The sequence below is a fragment of the Heterodontus francisci genome, chromosome 8 (genome assembly GCF_036365525.1).
Source record: "Heterodontus francisci isolate sHetFra1 chromosome 8, sHetFra1.hap1, whole genome shotgun sequence".
Taxonomy (NCBI): domain Eukaryota; kingdom Metazoa; phylum Chordata; class Chondrichthyes; order Heterodontiformes; family Heterodontidae; genus Heterodontus; species Heterodontus francisci.
In genome coordinates, this window is record NC_090378.1 from 77308398 (window position 1) to 77327679 (window position 19282).

At 42.7% G+C, this 19282-nt stretch overlaps 2 protein-coding genes across 10 annotated transcripts in view; one reads left to right on the forward strand and one right to left on the reverse strand.

The window, feature by feature from the left end:
• The window catches only part of npl (N-acetylneuraminate pyruvate lyase (dihydrodipicolinate synthase)), a 49887-nt gene extending 47698 nt beyond the window's left edge, over positions 1-2189 (reverse strand). For 2 of the 4 annotated variants that reach the window (XM_068037406.1, XM_068037401.1), the window contains exon 1: positions 1954-2076. In XM_068037406.1, the coding sequence (XP_067893507.1) occupies positions 1954-2007 (54 nt within the window). In that variant the 5' untranslated portion in view covers positions 2008-2076. The other 2 variants (XM_068037404.1, XM_068037403.1) reach the window with 2 other exon arrangements.
• A 12306-nt stretch (positions 2190-14495) lies between these two features.
• The window catches only part of tprb (translocated promoter region b, nuclear basket protein), a 143769-nt gene continuing 138982 nt past the window's right edge, over positions 14496-19282 (forward strand). For 4 of the 6 annotated variants that reach the window (XM_068037407.1, XM_068037409.1, XM_068037408.1 and 1 more), the window contains exons 1-2: positions 14496-14693; positions 18953-19057. In XM_068037407.1, the coding sequence (XP_067893508.1) occupies positions 14540-14693; positions 18953-19057 (259 nt within the window). In that variant the 5' untranslated portion in view covers positions 14496-14539. The remainder of the gene's footprint in view (positions 14694-18952; positions 19058-19282) is intronic. The other 2 variants (XM_068037411.1, XM_068037413.1) reach the window with 1 other exon arrangement.

The window sequence follows — 19282 nt, forward strand, 5'->3', positions numbered from 1 at the left end:
GTAGGCAGTAAACAGTTCTTTGAATGATGAACACAGCAATACAAACAGTTTCTTGCAAAAAAGGCTTTTCTTCTTTACTTAGGGAATTAACTTGGCTTGTAGCACGTAGTAGAATTTTTTCTGAGAGAGAATAAAACAGCTCCTTTTTTTTCAGTATGCATTGCTGGAAAGTCTCAAAACTAGCCAGTTACTGCCAGTTCCACACACAGCCAAGTGGAAACATTTACCATGTGACCTCTCACTCTCCTGCTGTTGCCCAGGCTAATGAAAAAATGCAGCTGCTGCACAATGTCTCAGGAATTCCTGAACCTTCTCTCCCTTCAAGGTGCACTGTTTTTAACAGAGTCTTAAAAGGCACACACACTTTTTAAATCCAAGGAGAAAAATAATTACAGTTCAGTGACATGAAATAAATTATACATATCAGTACAAGAAAATATTTCACTTCAAGGGTACAGCATGGGACTCTGAACTGAATTAGGTTTGATTTTCGTAACTCGCTGCGTATAGCGTTACGACCGAGGCAAGAGTGCACTGTTAATTCAGTCCCATTTCTCCACAGGTCACAACATATATTTAAATTTTCCCACTTACCAAAACAGTCAATCATGTACTCTATTTTCTCCCAGAATAAAGCTTCCAACCAGGTTTAACAAACATAATTATCCATTATAAACCAAGTTTTCATCAATAAGGAAGTAAACATACACATGAATCGAAATATTAAAGCCCCTTATTTATCCTGGCCCTCATACACACAGTTAATCAGAAAAAAAAAGGGATTTTTGTTTCCAACTGTTACAAAGAAATGGAAGGAATAAAAAACCCCACTTAGGCTGAAAGGAAGTCCTTTATTTTGGTGAGGTGTCCCAAAGGCAAACAGGCAGCTGTCAATGGAATCTTCCTAGAACAGTTCTTTCTAGGCAATGTTGATCAGTTTGGGTAGGCTTCCAAGAGATGCCGCTGCAGAAGGTTTCAGTCAGGTTGCAGCTACAAAGGTTTCAGTTCCACACATTTGCCATGTAAGTTCATGAATCTTGCAAGCTTTCTTCAACTACAGGAGGAAATAGGCACACTCTCAATGCAGGATTTCTTTTCAAGAGAAATATGGGCTGGTAGTCACCTGGCAAGTCAATAAGCAAACCTTCGGTTTCAGACCAAACACCACTGGCTTTTTTAACAGTTAAAATTGAAACTAAAACTTTCCAGAAGCCAAATCCTGTGACATCTCAATCTTGGCTTGTCACTCCTCTGCAAACATCTCTCAAGTCAAAACAACCCCTGATGGATTCTTTGAAAACAGGTGCCTTCCAGTAACTGTTTACTCTTAGGTCAAACTTTTAGTGATTATTTTTTTAAAAAAAAGTTTTAGTTTCAAGATTCCAGATCAATCAATGCCCATAATATTTTTTTAAAAATTAGAAGTAATCTCATAACAATTGTAAAAAGTCAAACTTGTACAAAAGTTTTAGCTAGAAGTTAGATATTTAGTTGAATAGTATTTACTTGGTGTTTTAGGCAATACTGTAGACATAAGTATTTAATTAAATGTTACTTATCCATAAATCTTTCTATTCTTTTGTGTTCTTTGATTTATAACTCAGATTATTCTTCACATAAAACAAGTCACTTTAGTCAGGGGTTAGAATTAGTGAGACACTCAACTAAAGGTAAATGCAATAACAAACTTGAAGGCAGAAGTGTGATTGAGTACCACATAAGCCATGTCACGGGATCGAAATCAAAATTATCTGCAGGAATCGTTGGACCAGAATTGGCAACCCTAATAAACAGGAACAAGGTCAACGCAGTTGGTTTTAAATAAGACCGGTTACAAACCCAATTTTAAAAAAAGCTCCGTGGCTTTGAAGACATTAAGTTAATGAATCCATCAATCACACATATCAAACCAAAATTACAAAGACTGACAGCTGCACATATTGACATCCCTACTTCCAAAATGTTGAAAGCACTGAGCGCTGCTGTTCTAACGGTTCCATCCAACATAAGTCAGCCCGACACTAACGGATGACTGATTCAACGATCAGGCCGAACAGCCCCATCCGATCCCCATTTTACTTACCGTGGATGCCAAGTCTTTCACTGATGCATAGCAACTCCACCTTCTCCCATCAACCAACTGCAATAACTCCGTTCTGTATGGTTTATCATTCTTGACATCACCGCTTTAGCCAATGACTCGCGGCTCCGAGTCTCAGCCCCACCCACTGCTTCGCTTCCTGACCTGTGACCTTCTGTCAAATGACGGTCTCGTGATCAGTGTGTCAGCTGATTGACCAACGGCAGTGCTAAGTCAGTCAGAATCGGCCCGCAGGGAGGTGTGTTTATATAGCGTCTTTCAGCTCAGTATGTGCTACTGCTAATTAATTCTGGAGTAGTTTTTAATTTATTTAGAGATACAGCACTGAAACAGGCCTTTCAGCCCACTGAGTCTGTGCCAACTAACAACCACCCATTTATACTAATCCTACATGAATCCCATATTCCCTACCACATCCACATCCACCTACCTACACGAGGAGCAATTTACAATGGCCAATTTACCTATCAACCTGCAAGTCTTTGGCTGTGGGAGGAAACCGGAGCACCTGGCAGAAACCCATGCGGTCACATGGAGAACTTGCAAACTCCACACAGGCAGTACCCAGAACTGAACTCAGGTTGTTGGAGCTGTGAGGCTGCGGTGCTAACCACTGTGCCACCATGCCGCCCTAGGCAAATGAAGGAGCTAATTTTTGTGCAGTCATATCCTCCAAACAGCGATGAGTTAAATGACCTGCTAACCTATTTTTTTGGTGGTGATGGTTGAGTGATAAATATTGGCCGGGGCACTGGAAAGAACTCTCATGCTTGTCTCCAAATAGCAAAATGTAATCATTTGGAATCATGGAAAGATTTATGGTACAGAAAGAGGCCATTTCTCCCATCGTGTCTGCACAACTGAGAAAGAGCTATCTAACCGAATCCTGCTTTCTAGCTCAATCAAAAACAAGAAATGCTGGATTCACTCAGCAGGTCTGGCAGCATCTGTGGAAAGAGAAGCAGAGTTAACGTTTCGGGTCAGTGACCCTTCTTCGGAACTGACAAATATTAGAAAAGTCACAGATTATAAACAAGTGAGGTGGGGGTTGGGCAAGAGATAACAAAGGAGAAGGTGCAGATTGGACCAGGCCACATAGCTGACCAAAAGGTCACGGAGCAAAGGCAAACAATATGTTAATGGTGTGTTGAAAGACAAAGCATTAGTACAGATTAGGTGTGAATATACTGAATATTGAACATCAGCAAGTGCAAACCTGAAGAAAAACAACCTGAAAAAAACAGTGGGTAAGCAAACTGAACAAACTAAGATGAAATGAAATAAATAAATGCAAAAAAAGATTGTAAAAAGGAACGCAAAAAAAAAGGAAGAAAAAATAACTAAAAATGACTAAAAATGAAAGTAAAGTGGGGGGCTGTCATGCTCTGAAATTATTGAACTCAATGTTCAGTCCGGCAGGCTGTAGTGTGCCTAATCGGTAGATGAGATGCTGTTCCTCGAGCTTGCGTTGATGTTCACTGGAACACTGCAGCAATCCCAGGACAGAGATGTGAGCATGAGAGCAGGGGGGAGTGTTGAAATGGCAAGCAACCGGAAGCTTAGGGTCCTGCTTGCGGACTGAGTGGAGATGTTCCGCAAAGCGGTCACCCAGTCTGCGCTTGGTCTCCCCAATGTAGAGGAGACCACATTGTGAGCAGCGAATACAGTATACTACATTGAAAGAAGTACAAGTAAATCGCTGCTTCACCTGAAAGGAGTGTTTGGGGCCTGGGATAGTGAGGAGAGAGGAGGTAAATGGGCAGGTATTACACCTCCTGCGATTGCAAGGGAAGGTGCCCTGGGACGGGGACGAGGTGGTGGGGGTAATGGAGGAGTGGACCAGGGTGTCGCGGAGGGAACGATCCCTTCGGAATGCTGACGGGAAGGGAGGGGAAGATGCGACTGGTAGTGGCATCACGCTGGAGGTGGCGAAAAAGGCGGAGGATGATCCTTTGGATATGGAGGCTGGTGGGATGAAAAGTGAGGACAAGGGGAACCCTGTCACGGTTCTGGGAGGGAGGGGAAGGGGTGAGGGTAGAGGTGCGGGGAATGGGTCGGACACGGTTGAGGGCCCTGTCAACCACAGTGGGGGGAAATCCTCGGTTGAGGAAAAAGGAGGTCATATCAGAAGCACCGTCATGGAAGGTAGCATCATCAGAGCAGATGCGTCGGAGACGGAGAAACTGGGAGAATGGAATGGAGTCCTTACAGGAGGTAGGGTGTGAAGAAGTGTAGTCAAGGTAGCTGTGGGAGTCAGTGGGCTTATAATGGATATTGGTAGACAACCTATCCCCAGAAAGCTCCTGCTTTCCAGCTCTTGGTCTGTAGCCTTGTCGATTTAATACCAACTGCATTGCCCTTCAAGCACATATTCAATTGCTTTGTAAATACTATGAGGGTTTCTGCCTCTACCGCCCTTTCAGGCAGTGAGTTCCAGACCCCCCACTACCGTTTAAGTGAACACCTTTTTCCTCCACAGTCTCTAATCCTTCCACGAATTACTTTAAATATATTCCGCTTGATTGGCACCACATTCACTCCACCACTGACGCACAGTGGCATCTACAAGATGCACTACAGCAACCCACCAAGATTCCTTTGATAGCACCTTCCAAACCCACGACCTCAACCACCTAGAAGGACAAGGGCAGCAGATGCATGAGAGCACCACCACCTGGAAGTTCCTTTCCAAGCCACACCCCATCCTGACTTGGAAATATATCATTGTTCCTTTACTGTCACTAGGTCTAAATCCTGGAGCTCCCTTCCTAACAGCACTGTTGGTGTACTTAACCCAAGCACTGCAGCTGTTCAAGAAGGCAGCTCATGACCACCTTCTCAAGGGCAATTAGGGATGGGCAATAAATGCTGGCATAGCCAGTGACGCCCACATCCGCCGAATGAACATAAACAAAATTTGCCCTGTTATTGACCTCTGCTCAGGAAACAAGTCCTTCCAATACACTGTATTTAGGTCCTCATAATTATATCGACCTCAACTAAATCTTCCCTCAATCTCATTTATTCCAAAGAAAACAATTCCAGCCTATCCAATATTTCTCCATTGCTAAAATTCTCCATTCCTGGCAACCTCCTCAAATCCCTTCTGTACCCTCTCTAATACAATCAGATCTTGAATTGTGACCAGAACTGCATGCAGTACTCTAGCTGTGATCTAACTAGCATTTTATACAGTTCTAGCATAGCCTCCCTGCTCTTACATCCTATGCCTCAGCCAATAAAGGAGAGTAGCTCTGTCTGCCTTCTTAACCGTTCTGCTACCTTCAGAGATTTGTGGACATGCACTCCAAGGTCCCTCTGTTCCTCTACACTTCTCAGTATCCTACAGTTCATTGTGTATTCCCTTGCCTTGTTTGCCCTCCCCAAATGCATTACCTCACACTTCTCAGGATTGAATTCCATTTGACACTCTTCTGCCCACCTGACCAGTCCACTGGTTTCTTTCTGCAGTGTACTGCGTCCTTTTCCGCTTTTTCTTCTTTTTGTGGTATATATTAATGATTTGGACATGGCATGAACAAGAAGTTTGCAGATGACACAAAGATTGGCCATGTAGTTGATAGTGAGGAGGATAGCTGTAACAGAGAAGGCTGAGGAAAGATTTTTTTGAAATGTATAAAACTGTGAGGGGCCTGGATAGTGTGGATAGTGGGGCCTATTTATCTTAGCAGAGAAGTCAGTGACTAGGGGACACAGATTTAAAGTGATTGGTAGAAAGATTAGAGGGGAGATGAGGAAAATTTTTTTCACCCAAAAGGTGGTGGGGGCCTGGAACTCACTGCCTGAAAGGGTAGTTGAGGCAGAAACCCTCAACTCATTTAAAAGTGTTTGGATATGCACCTTAAGTGCCATAACATGCAGGGCTATGGACAAAATGCTGGAAGGTGGGATTAAGCTGTGTGGCTCATTCTTCAGCCAGTGCAGGCACGATGAACCAAGTGGCCTCATTCTGTGCCGTAAAGTTTCTATGATTCATTATCAACCACATGGCAAATTTTCATATCAGCTACAAACTTCTTAATCATGCCCCTTACATTTGAGTATAAATCATTGATATATACCACAAACAGCAAGGGACCCTAATGTCTGCCTTATCCCTCCAAAGTTAGCCTTATCTATAATTTAAAACCTTCCCCCTTTCAAACCTAACATTGATATCTCAATCTTCCTCTTTTTTTCTGTCTCTCTTTGTCCCTGTTTCTCACTGTCTCTACCTTTATTTCTCTCAGTGTTTCCCTCTTTGGTTCTCCCATTGCTGTGATTCAAGTACAAGATCACACAGGTCCCTCTGAATAACAGCATTTCCCAGTCTCTTCCCCTTTTAAAAAATATTCTGCTTTTCTGTTCTTTCTAACAAAGTGGATAACTCAGATTTCTCCATATTATATTCCACATGCCATGTTTTTGCCTACTCACTTAACCTGTCTATAGCCCTTGACACCTATTTGCATCCTCCTCACAGCTTACTTTCTCAGCTAACTTTGTATCGTCAGCAAACTTGGATACATTACACTCAGTCCCCTCATCTGAGTCATTGATAAAGATTGTAAATAACTGAGGCTCTAGCACTTATCTTTGCTGTACCCCATGAGTAACAACCTGAGAACCTGAAAATAACCCATTTATTCCTACTTTCTGTTTTCTGTCCATTAAACAATCCTCAACTCATGCTAATATAATACCCCCAATTCCATGAACCCTCATTTTGTGTAATAACGTCTTGTGTGGTACCATATCGAATGGTTTTTGAAAATCCAAATACACAGCATCCATTGCTTCTCTCTTATCTACCCTGCTAGTTACAACCTCAAAAAGAGGCCCACATTACTCTTAGCCACCCTCTTTCTGTTAATATATTGGTAAAAACCTTTAGTCTTGTCCTTGATATCCACCACAAATTTTTTCTCGTATTCCCATTTTGTGGTTCTTCCCACTTTCTTTACTGTTCTTTATATCTCTCCCAGTCTGTGGGATCTCCACTGTTATGTTCCCTATCATCAGCCCTTTTAGTTTAATCAGACCTATCACTTCCCTTGTTGGCCGAGGTTGTTTAATGACACAAGGAAAGCCCTTACCATTTCTGGGTGTGGACAGGTCTTGTATTCTCCCAAATATTTCTCTATCTGCCTCCACTATCTATCTGTAGTTTTATCCATTAACAGTCCTGCCGAGTCTGTTGTTGTCAACTTTGGCCTCATCCCCCAAAGTCAATCTCATCTAGAAATAAAACCCTCCTCACCACTAATGTTGATATAATGTGTGTGTGTGTCTCTCTCTCTCCTCTGTGTTTCTGTGTCTCAGTCCCTCTTTCTCACTCTCTCTGCCTTTGTTTCTCTCTCTCTCTCCCATTCTCTCCACCTCAGAGGGCAGATAGGGCCTCATCACATCCGAAAGATGGTTCCTCTTAGAATGCAGCACTCCCTCAGTACTGCACTGAAATATTGACTAGATTATACTGTTTTCCGGTCATGCCTTTATAGTGTACTGTGGAACCATCTCTTTTATGATTTGGCGATTGACATTTTCTTTTTGGGAAGCAGTGAGCCTGTGTGAGGTATGATTCCATGGGTGCTCACAGAAGTCTGCTGTTTAACTTAAAAATAAAGTACTCCCATTTATATAACTGTTCATCAGGATGTTCTAAGGTATTGTACATGTACAGTGAATGAAATACTTTTATAGTAGAGTAGCTGCTATGTAGGCAGTCTTCAGGAAGTCACCCTTCGCATCTGAGCTTGGAAACAAATGTTGACAGACTGCTTGACCACATGGCAGGGAAGGGGCCATCACTGTTTCTGTTACCGCATCCATCCAGTTTCTACTGATGTACTTTCCAGCAGGACTCAATGGAAGATGATTCAGAATGGGAACCATTACTGATGTTTTTTCCACTCCCGAGCCCATAGTTATTGAGGCCCATTGTCATGTTGTTTTGCTGCAGTGCCTGAGATCAGATAACTTTTTACAGACCATGCTGTAAACTTGAGACCCTTCTAGTTTGATTAACTCAACAGTGTCATACCATGCAATGTATTTACCCATTGAATCATTGGTGAAGTAGAACTTTTTTTCTAACAGCCGAGTACACATCTGACCTCAACCAAAGTTCAACAGTAACTTGTTAACCAAATTATTAAAGGCAGTCGCTGATTGGTGGATTATGGGTATCATTATTTTTTTATTAGCACACTTGCTAAGGTAATGTGAAGGCAACCCATCTCACAAGACTGTCTTTGCTGTTTTCAACTGCTGACTAGGATGTTAACAGGAACAGAAATCAAGAACCTCTACTGCTTCAGAGGGGAGGACCCTGATTAGCATTTGGTGCCTCCCACAGCATGAGATTGAAATTGGGAATTTAGTAGAATGTGGACTGAACTCTGAGATTCTCTAAGTCTAAACATCACCACAATGTCCAAAGTTGCCTCCAACGTATGAAAGTTGGTTAATTTTAAATGATAGAAAATGGTCAGTCGCATTTTTAGGCAGGCTACTCTACAATTCAAAAACAATTAAATATCCACCCCTCAATTTAATTTCTTTTAGTTTATTCATAGATAATACTGCTCAATAATTTGGTAAATATAATGCAAGAATTTAAATAATTTTCCAACATTACAAAAGTGACTACACTTCAAAAGTACTTCAGTGGCTGTAAAGTGCTTTGGGACATCCTGAGGTCATGAAAGGCGCTATATAAATGCACGTTTTTTTTAAATGATAGAATTTACAAAATGGCATTTCATGATATGGAAAGATTGGCAATTTTCAAATGATAAACTAATTTCAATCAGATTATTACACAAGGCAGACTAAACTACGGCTAATTCACCCTCTTTCCCCATATGAGAATAGAATAGTCGTTAACATAAAAGGAACCCAAAAATCTTCTAATGGCATGTAAATAGTAAGTGGTTGTAAGAGGCAAGGTAGATCCTATTAGGGACAAAGAGGGTGATATACTGCTTAGAGGTGCAGGGCAAGACTAGAATACTTACTGATTACTTTGTATTGGTATTTACTATGGAAGAGGGTACTGACAAAATATCAGTAGAAGTGGAGATGATAGAGGTAATGGATGGGTGAAAATTGATAGACAGGATGTACTGGAAAGACTGATTTTGTTTAGAATGGATAAGTCACTTTGTTCAGATGGCATGCATCCCAGGTCGCTAAAGCAACTGGGGGTGGAGATAGCAGAAGGGCCTGGCATAATCTTCTAATCTTCTCTAGATACTGGTGCTAGAGGATTGGAGAGTGGCAAATGTGATATTCTTACTCAAGAAAGTGTGCATTCCTAGTAACTACTGGCCAGTCAGTTTAACATCAGAGGTGGGTAAGGTTTTAGAAATGAAAACAGAGGGCAGTTAAGGGTCAACCACATTGCTGTGGGTCTGGAGTCACATGTAGGCCAGACTTCCTTCCCTAAAGGACATTAGTGAACCAGTTGGATTTTTACAACAATTGATGATAAATTTCATGGCACCGTTACTGAGACTAGCTTTCAATTCCAGATTTTTTTATTAATTAATTTAAATTCAACTAGCTGCGATGGTGGGGCTTGAACCCACCCCCCCAGGCATTAGCCTGGGCCTCTGGATTATTAATCCAGTGACATTACCACTATATCACCTGTAGTCTTGTGTGGAGTTGATCTCATAGCCATTAAACACATCGGCAACGTATTAGCCCATTGTGTGGGGTGATGTGCACACAATTTTTTAGCATTAATTTCAGAGTTCTGCTCGCTCTTTCCTCTACCCCTGATGACTGAGGGTGGTGTGATATGTGCAATTTCTGTTTTATCCCCATCAGCTCTTGCAGATGGGTAAAAATTATCCTGATTAAGTGCGATCCTTGATCACTGTCAACCTGTATTGGCACTCCCCACCTGCACATCATCTCACTCAATAAAAGTTTAGCAGTGGTCAGAGCAGTGTTACTTCGACAATGGATTGCCTCCATCCAATTAATGATCTGGTCCACAATGACGAAAGCATACGGGCAGTTCTGCATTTTGGGGAGGGTCCCAATAAAACAATCTGTAAATGTATCCATGGACCTTCAAGGAGAGGAGCACTCTGTAGGTAACTTCAATTGGAGTTGGGAGAGGGATTATGTTGCAAGCATGTGAGGCACCAAGCAACTTTCCACAAGATGTCTTCCTTCATTTTTGGCCACTATGCCACTTTGGCAATTTTGTGAGTTGAGCTGTCTGACGAATGGTGCTCTCCCACTGCTCACCCACTGTTTGGGGAGCACATACCTAGGGGAAGAATGATGGATCAGGTTGGTGCATGAGACTGGTGTTGATATCATAGGCACTGTCGGATTAAATATGAACAGGTTGATTATAGGTTTCAATGACAACAGTTATTAGAGTGGCAATCTCTGCATACTGGGCTCAATAGGGCAAACATTTATGCTGGATAAGTTAATCAGTTAGCACAATGGTGAAACCTGCATGGGGTGAACCCTGCAGGTGATGATCCGTCTTCTTAGATATCAGGTGCTCCTTCCATTGGAGCGCGTAAATTGGAGCGTGGTTCAAAGTTCAAGATGGCAACAGGCACTCGTGGTTCGCCGGAATACTGCAGGAGCTGAGGCAGCAATGTAATCTGACAAGGGGTAATATAGGTATCACACTGCAACAGGGTCAATGTCCATCAGCTAAGCGCTGGGAGGAGACAATTGCAAAAGTCTCTCGGCCTTATCAATAAATTCAAAGGAGTGTGCAGAGAGTGCAGGATCAAGCTCTGGAGGCTGGCAATAAAGGTAAAATGTAGTACTGTCCAAAAGGTCATCAGCAGATGTTGTTTGCAAGAGTTATACATCTTCTAGACACCCATTAGGATTCTTGAGGCAAAAGCTATGGGCAAAAGCCTATCCTGCACCTTCTGACGCTGTACCGCAACAATACTCTGATTGATAGCCCCCAACTCAAGGTGGAATAGTTAGTTGGGATTAGGTGCTATCAGACATGTGGCCTGCATGATGGCTTCTTTGAGGTATTGAACAGCCTTAGTATGTTGGTCCGTACATGCAGAACGTACATTGTCATCATCTCCCTTCAACAGGCCATATAAGGATTTTGCAAGCTCGGCAAAGCCCAGGATAAAGTTCCTTTGATAGGCTACGAGTCCTAGAAGGGAGCGGAATGAAGTCTTGGAGACAGGTAATGACAACCTCTAGATAATGTTGACTTTGTGTTTATGAGATGTCTGGCTGTTCGGTGAGGGAGTGACGCCTGGGAAGGTGACCTGTTCTTGCAGAAACTGTGCCTTCCATGGGTTGACTTTATGACCCACGTGTTTGAGGGTATCTAGCAGTTCATCAAAACCAAATTTTCTTCTACATTCTGCCATAGCTAACAACAGGTCATCGATATTGGAGAAAACAATCAGGTCTAGAAAAGTCGTCAGGTCTTGCAACCTAGGCTTGTGAAAGATGGTTGGGGCATTATGGAAACCCTGGTGCAAACATGTCCATGTACAGCTGTGATCTTCAAAGGTAAAGACAAATGTGTATTGATCCTCCTTCCTGACCAGGATGCTCCAAAATCCATTTGAAATGTCCAATGTAGAAAAGTATTTAGACCCGGTCGGTATCTGTGATAAAAGTGTCGGCGTCTCCCTCACGATTGGGGACCAGGCTGGTGTTACACAGTTAAGCCTGCAATAGTCAATGATCAACTTCCAACTGCCATCCGTTTTCTTTACAGGCCAAATAACTGAATTGGTTGTGAAAGTGACAGATCCAACAACACCCCGCTGAAGGAGAAATTGAATGGTGTCCCTAACGTAGGGATGGCTTTCCCTAGGAATGAGATATCGTATTTGATAGCCTGGCCGTTACCCAGGATATCAGGACCATGCAGAAGATTATATCCAAACACCTTCAGATCTCTAGCTCACCCCCTGACCCCTCACCCAAAGTTTTTTGATAAATGGTCTGGACAGGGCAGGAGTGCATTGTATCAGATCTTTTGTGTTGCATAGCCTTGGGATACCGTTGTGTGTTCAGCATGAAGTAACTGGTTTGCGGAATGCGTGATGAGGATGCACTGAAGAACAGGTTCCAGACATGGTCCACCACATTGACATTACTACAAATTTAAAACTTTTACTCAAGCTTCTAATACATGTTCTTCTGTATTCAGGTTAATGAATCATCTAGGATAAGATTAGTGACATTAAAATATAGGATATAAAGTTGGAAATTTCAAATTCAGGGTGACGCTCCATCTTCTTCTTCTTCTTTGGCCTCCTTGTCCAGAGAGAGAATGGGTAAGCTCCTAGAGGTGGTCAGTGGTTTGTGGAGCAGCGCCTGAAGTGGCTATAAAGGCCGATTCTAGAGTGACACACTGTTCCACAGGCGCTGCAGATAAAATTGGTTTTCGGGGCTATCACACAGTTGGCTCTCCCCTTACACTTCTGTCTTTTTTCCTGCCAACTGCTAAGTCTCTTCGACTCGCCACACTTTAGCCCCGCCTTTATGGCTGTCCACCAGCTCTGGTGATCACTGGCAACTGACTCCCATGACTTGTGGTCAATGTCACAGGACTTCATGTCGCGTTTGCAGATGTCTTTAAAGCGGAGACATGGACGGCCGGTGGGTCTGATACCAGTGACGAGCTCGCTGTACAATGTGTCCTTGGGGATCCTGCCATCATCCATGCGGCTCACATGGCCAAGCCATCTCAAGCACCGCTATCTCAGTAGGGTGTATATGCTGGGGATGTTGGCCACCTCGAGGACTTCTGCGTTGGAGATACGGTCTTGCCACCTGATGCCAAGGATTCTCCGGAGTCAGCGAAGATGGAATGAGTTGAGATGTCGCTCTTGGCTGACATATGTTGTCCAGGCCTCGCTGCCGTAGAGCAGGGTACTGAGGACACAGGCTTGAAACACTCAGACTTTTGTGTTTTGTGTCAGTGCGCCATTTTCCCACATCCTCTTGGCCAGTCTGGACATAGCAGCGGACGCCTTTCCCATGCGCTTGTTGATTTCTGCATCGAGTGACAGGTTACTGGCGATAGTTGAGACTAGGTAGGTGAACTCTTGAACCACTTCCAGAACGTGGTCGCCGATATTGATGGATGCTATGACTGGTTCCAGCTCTTCAAAGTGAGATTGAAACCAGTCTGCATTCCGCTTCTCCAAAGCTCCATAACTGCTATTAAAATTATCCACAATATGGTTAACAATAAGAGTACTGGTGGATTTTTTTCAGTCCAGTTAAGACTTTTTAAAGATATGGTGATAAATAGGTTTTGAACCTTGTTTACTATTCCATGTATAATGATTTTCATAATATTTTTGATGCTGTTATGTAAAATCAATGATTAGAGATTTGCTTAATAGAATAGATTGAGATAGCTATATGATGCTGCTGAACTAATGTTGTTGGATTAGGAGGATATACAAAAACTCTTAAATACTCTAAAGCCATCAAAGTGGGAACTATGAGGAAATGTTAATCAGATTGTCCTGAATTCTGCAGAGTATGCTGCCAGTCAATTCTATTTTTATTGTGGTAATAGTAAGCTTCAGCATTTGCCTGTTAAGCAGGAAAGCTTAGCTAGGTGGTTGAAGGGACACAGAAACAGGGTAAAATGGGACTTCAACTATTTGCTATCTTGCCGGGTAAATGCTAAAATAGACTAATACAAAAGCAAAATACTGCGGATGCATCTGTGGAGGGAGAAACAGAGTTTAATTCTGATGGAAGATCATCGAACTGAAACATTAACTTTTGTTTCTCCCTCCACAAATGCTGCCTGACCTGCTGAGTATTTCCAGCACTTTCTGTTTTTATTTCAGATTTCCAGCATCCGCAGTATTTTGCTTTAATTTTAAGGGTTTATTCCCTTTCCTGGTGGTTTTTGTATATCCTCCTAATCCAACAACATCTCCTGATCCAAAAACAAGAAATGCTGGATTCACTCAGCAGGTCTGGCAGCATCTGTGGAAAGAGAAGCAGAGTTAACGTTTCGGGTCATACTCCGAAGAAGGGTCACTGACCCGAAACGTTAACTCTGCTTCTCTTTCCACAGATGCTGCCAGACCTGCTGAGTGAATCCAGCATTTCTTGTTTTTGTTTCAGATTTCCAGCATCCGCAGTATTTTGCTTTTATTAACATCTCCTGATTTTTGAGTTTTCCCGCGTCCTTTAACACTTGACTGTAACAGCGGGAGGAGGGAGCGAGGGGGCGGGGGCGGGATGAGGGGACCGGAGCGTCACAAAGGTTCCGCGTGGCTTGCCGGGGTTTGTGGTTTATTCTGTTTAACGGCGGGGACAGTAAAGCTGCACCGCACTATAACTCCCAGACGGCATTGCGCGGCTTGTCACATACAGGTCACACAAGCGCCTTGTGACGTTTGCGGGTGGCTGGAGGTTGCAGGCGCAGACGGTATCATGGCGGCGGCTGTGTTGCAGCAGTTGCTCGATCGTGCTGAACTTGCCAAACTCCCCAAAATTACTGTCATCAAACTCGAGAAGCTTATCACTGATAAAGATGCGGACATAGATCTCCTCAAAGCCAAACATGAGCGTTTTAAGATTGACAGTGGTAAGTAATGGGTAGAAATGTACGCTTGGCAAGCCAGAGACGGGTAGGCCGACTTCTGACTTAAGTATTAGACGGGGTATTTGTTTCGCTTCATCTATGCTGAGACTTTTGCCACTTTTTGTTTATAAGTGTCAGCTTCAAGATTTTTAAAGGAGCACCATATGTTATGTTACGTTTTTAAGAATTGATTGTATTTCAATTTGCCATTTTTATTAAAATTACTTCAAAATATATTTTGTCGGGGTTGTTACACTTCAGTTAAAGATGTACTGTTCTTGTCGATCAGCATTAGTTACCCAACCTATAATTTAAAAATTGTTCTTATTTTTAGCTGTTTCCATTGCTTTGTTCCATACCTGCAGTTCTTCCTGAATCAATTTCTGACTTTAGTTTGTGTGTGTTCTCTTATTCTACATTACCGTTGGTGACAGAGGGTGTTGAACCGCCAGTCACTGTTCTGGGGAATTCTTTCCCTAAACTCTTCTGGTCTGCTTACCTATTTGACTCTACCTTTGATAACTTCTCAACCTACTCTCGAGGTTCCTGCCCCAGATCTCCTGTGAAATAGATGGGAGTGAACTATGTAAGGTGGTAAGTGAAAATCAAAGGGACCATTGATTCAATCAAATGTATCATTTGATAGTTAGCAGATGTAACCTGTGTGTGGATGTCTGAGAACTGGTCTCTTGTGTACCTTAATTTTTGGCTGTGGAATGGTTGTGGAGGAAGATTTTAGAGGGGGATAGATTTGGTATGTAAAAGTTCACTGTAATCATGTTCTACACTTTCTCTTTTGGTCAGACTTTCTTGCAGCTCCTGGAAATATAAAATGAGAAACAGAAGTTGTGTACCATATTGGCTAAGATGTTTGACTCTTATGTTGCTGGGGTAACTTGCAGCGGTAACTGATTCATGAGTATGCTAAGAAAAGTTTAATTGATTTTGGCAGTTCTTAGTTAATATAATGTATATTGTCTCCAGAGTAGGAGATGTCACAGCACCTCATCTACAGAAAGAAAATTTGATTTATCAATCTGATAATCCAGAAAGTAGATTAGCATCGGATGTCGTGATTTCCAGTCTTAATGATTAATTTATTTCACACCACTGTTTAAACAAAAATGATTGTATTTTCTTTGATGGAGTGTGTGGACAGGACTGTTAAGTTGAAATATTTATAAATTATTGATTGAAAAGTAATGATTAAACACAGGTTCATTTTGCATCTTGTGACATGATACTATAGAAGATAAATGGAAAATTTTAAGCAGGAAACTTTAATTGTTAAATTCAGTGGTTCATGATGTCTGAGTTTATTAAAAGGAAAGTTCTTGCTTTCAACAATGTCATTTAAAAAAAACCTCGCAATTTGAAATTTCTTTCCACATGAGGCACACACAATCCTGTTTCGATTCACCTTTGTTGCATCATTTTGAGTTCCAAATACCTTAATGTGCATCTTTTTTTATTTTTTCATGCGATGTGGGTGTCTCCGGCAAGGCTAGCATTTGTTGCCCATCCCTAATTGCCCTTGATGACTGAGTGACTTGCTCGGCCGTTTCGGAGGGCAGTTAAGAATCAGCCACATTGCTGTGGGTCTGGAGTCCCATGTATAGTAAAGACAGCCTTTCTGAGAAAGATTTCCTTCTCTCAGAACATTAGTGAAGCAGATGGGTTTTTACGACAATCTATAGTTTCATGCTACTATTACTGAGACTAGCTTTCAATTACAGATTTTTGTTAATTAATTGAATTTATTGATTAAATTTAAATTCCACTAGCTGCCATGGTTGTGTCCCCAGGCCATTGGCCTGGACCTCAGGATTATTAACTCAGTGACGTTACCACTGTGCCACCATCTCCCCTTATTAAATCCCGTTCAGATTTATTCCTAATTTTTACAAGTATAGGCTTAGTTCAATGGTAACAGGTTCACCTGAGACAGACCTCAGTAAGTTCAAACACCCTTACAAGATGTGAGCACATAATTGAGGCTGACGCATCACAACATTAGTGAGGTAGTGCTGCATCGTTGTGTTTGAAACATTTAACTATTTAAACATGAATATTTGCCTGCTCAGGTGGATGTATTGTGGATCCAGTGGCGGGAAGCACTCTGGTGTTAAGCCTGTGTTCATTCCTGGACTAACAGCACCAAAATAGATTACAGATCATTGTTTTCATTGGTGTTTGTAGGGCCTTGCTGTTTGCAAATTGGCTGTTAGAGCTGCTGTATTTGCTTACAAAACAATTATTTGCCTCTGAAGCATTTTGGAATGTCCTGAGGACATGACATGAAAGGTGGCATATAAATGCAGTTTTGTTAATTCTTAAATCCACAATGACTTTGTGGTGGCAATATGATCTACTTGTGTTGTCACTAATCCCGACATCACAAGTTGCCAAATACCTCTTCCAAATGAAGACCTACTATTGAGTTTTTAAAAATATTAATGGATATGGCAGTGTAATAGTTAGGTTTCTGGATTAATAATCCAGAGAATGTGAATTAAAATATCACAGTTGTGGTTTGAGAATTTAAATTCAGATTTAAAACAGTATCAAAAAGCTGATATTAGTAAAAGTGGCCATGAAGCTGTTGGGTTGTTGTAAAATTGCAACTGGCTCACTAATATCCTTTTCAGGCAAAGAAATCTGCCAACCTTGCTCAGTCTGATCAATATGTGACTCCAGTCCTCTGTCAGTGAAGTTGACACTTAACTGCCCTGATAAATGGCCTAGGCTACTCGGTTGTATCTAACTACTACTCAACAGTTCAAGAAGGCTCCCACCACCTTCTCCTGGAAACTTGGGTACATAAATGCCAACCTTGCCAGAGATGCCCACATCTTGAATTTAAACAAGAAAGTAATTGCTACTACTAGATTTTATTTGCTTGACTTCTGTATTTCCATAAATTCATGTTGTACTACTGGCTGCTCCTGTTGTAAGTCTGAATTTCCAGTAACAGCTCTGATGCAGAATAATAAACTGGGTGAGAATAGCTTTACTTGATTTCTTTTAGGGCTGCGTTTGCTGACAACGCAACCAGTAGGTGGCACAGTACTGGCACATGCACAAGTGCAGCCCCATCCACCGAAAAGACACTGCAACATCTCGGGCAGCTGCCAGTAATAAAGATGGTACTGCTCAATTTGTCACAAAAAGCAAACACAGCCTTAAACCCAAATCCCCACAGTAGCTGCGACCGTCGCCTCCATACCATCCCCAACAGTACCCTGCTCCCTCCAGCCATCGTGCTTCTCTTTGCCGCTCCCTCCGCGCCTGTCTGCTTGCTCACCGCTTCTCCCCCCCTCCCCTCCCCCCTCCCCCCCGGCCACTCGCTCCTCACCTTGCCGCTGCCTTGCTTCAGCCACTTGCTGCCGCCCTCTCCGCTGCCCCACCTCAGCCGCTCACTCCCCGCTTTGCCCACGGCCACTCGCTCGAGGCCTTGCTGCTTCCCTCTTCTTGGCCACTGGCTCCCCCATTGTCCCTTGCCCGCTTGCTCCCCGCCTTGCTGCCTCAGCTGCTCATTCCCCACCACTTCTTCAGGTGGCATGGTGGGGAGCAATCGGCCGAAGGGGGAAGCGGTGACGCCTGTAGTGAGCAGCCGGGATGCGGGGGTGGGGGGATGCGGCGAGGACAGGAGCGAGTGGCTGAAGGGGGGAAGCGGCGACGTGGGAGGCGAGGGGGTGGGGGGGGAAGCGGCAAGGGCAGGAGCGAGTTGTTGAGGATAGGCAGAGGCGGGATGGGATGAGGCGGGAAATTGCGTGTGGCGATTGCAATGGGAATGGCGGGCGGGAGGGAGTGGGGTCAGTAATCGTGGCTATTGAGGGCTGAGGACATCATTATGTGGTGACGTCAGCGCACATTCATACTGGCAAGCTGGTAAATGTTCGTACACGCTGATTTCCGCGATCACTCTGTGTTGTCAGGAGTCGCTTTGTTCTTATAATAGTTCTTAACTGAACCCTGATTTGTGTTGGATCAATTTTGGGGAGTGATTTGTTGTGACAAGTGGTTTATTCAAATTTGCTTAGAAGTTATCTTTTTCACTGCCTGGCACTTTTAATGGAAAATTGTGGTACTTGGGCAGTAAATTATGTGTAGTTTTGGAAAAAAATGTAGCATTTGTTGTACCTCACCAAATCACTTGTCTTAACCCTAACCAGTCATCTAATAAAATCATGGTTAATTAGTGACTGTCGACCTTAACCATTGCAGAGAGTGCAAGTTATATGTTTTGTTTAATATTCCAGAGCAACAGTATTTTGAAGTGGAAAAACGACTAGCCCAGAGCCAGGAAAAGTTAGTATCAGAGTTGCAAGAAAGTCAAAGGCTGCGTGAGGAGCTTTCTGCACTTAGTAAGTATATTCAGTTTGTAAAGAGTCCTCTTAATTTCTAAATTATACAGAGGTAACTTTGTGATACTGAGTATAGTAAGGTTGGTGTTGAGTGAATCGAGTCCTCAGGAGAGATTGGTTTATGCTAACTGCGTGGTGAATAAGTGTCATTGTGTTTGAGAGTTTTTTTCCTTCAATTATTAAAGGACTTAAAGATTACAATATAGCAATAATTTTTTCTCCTTT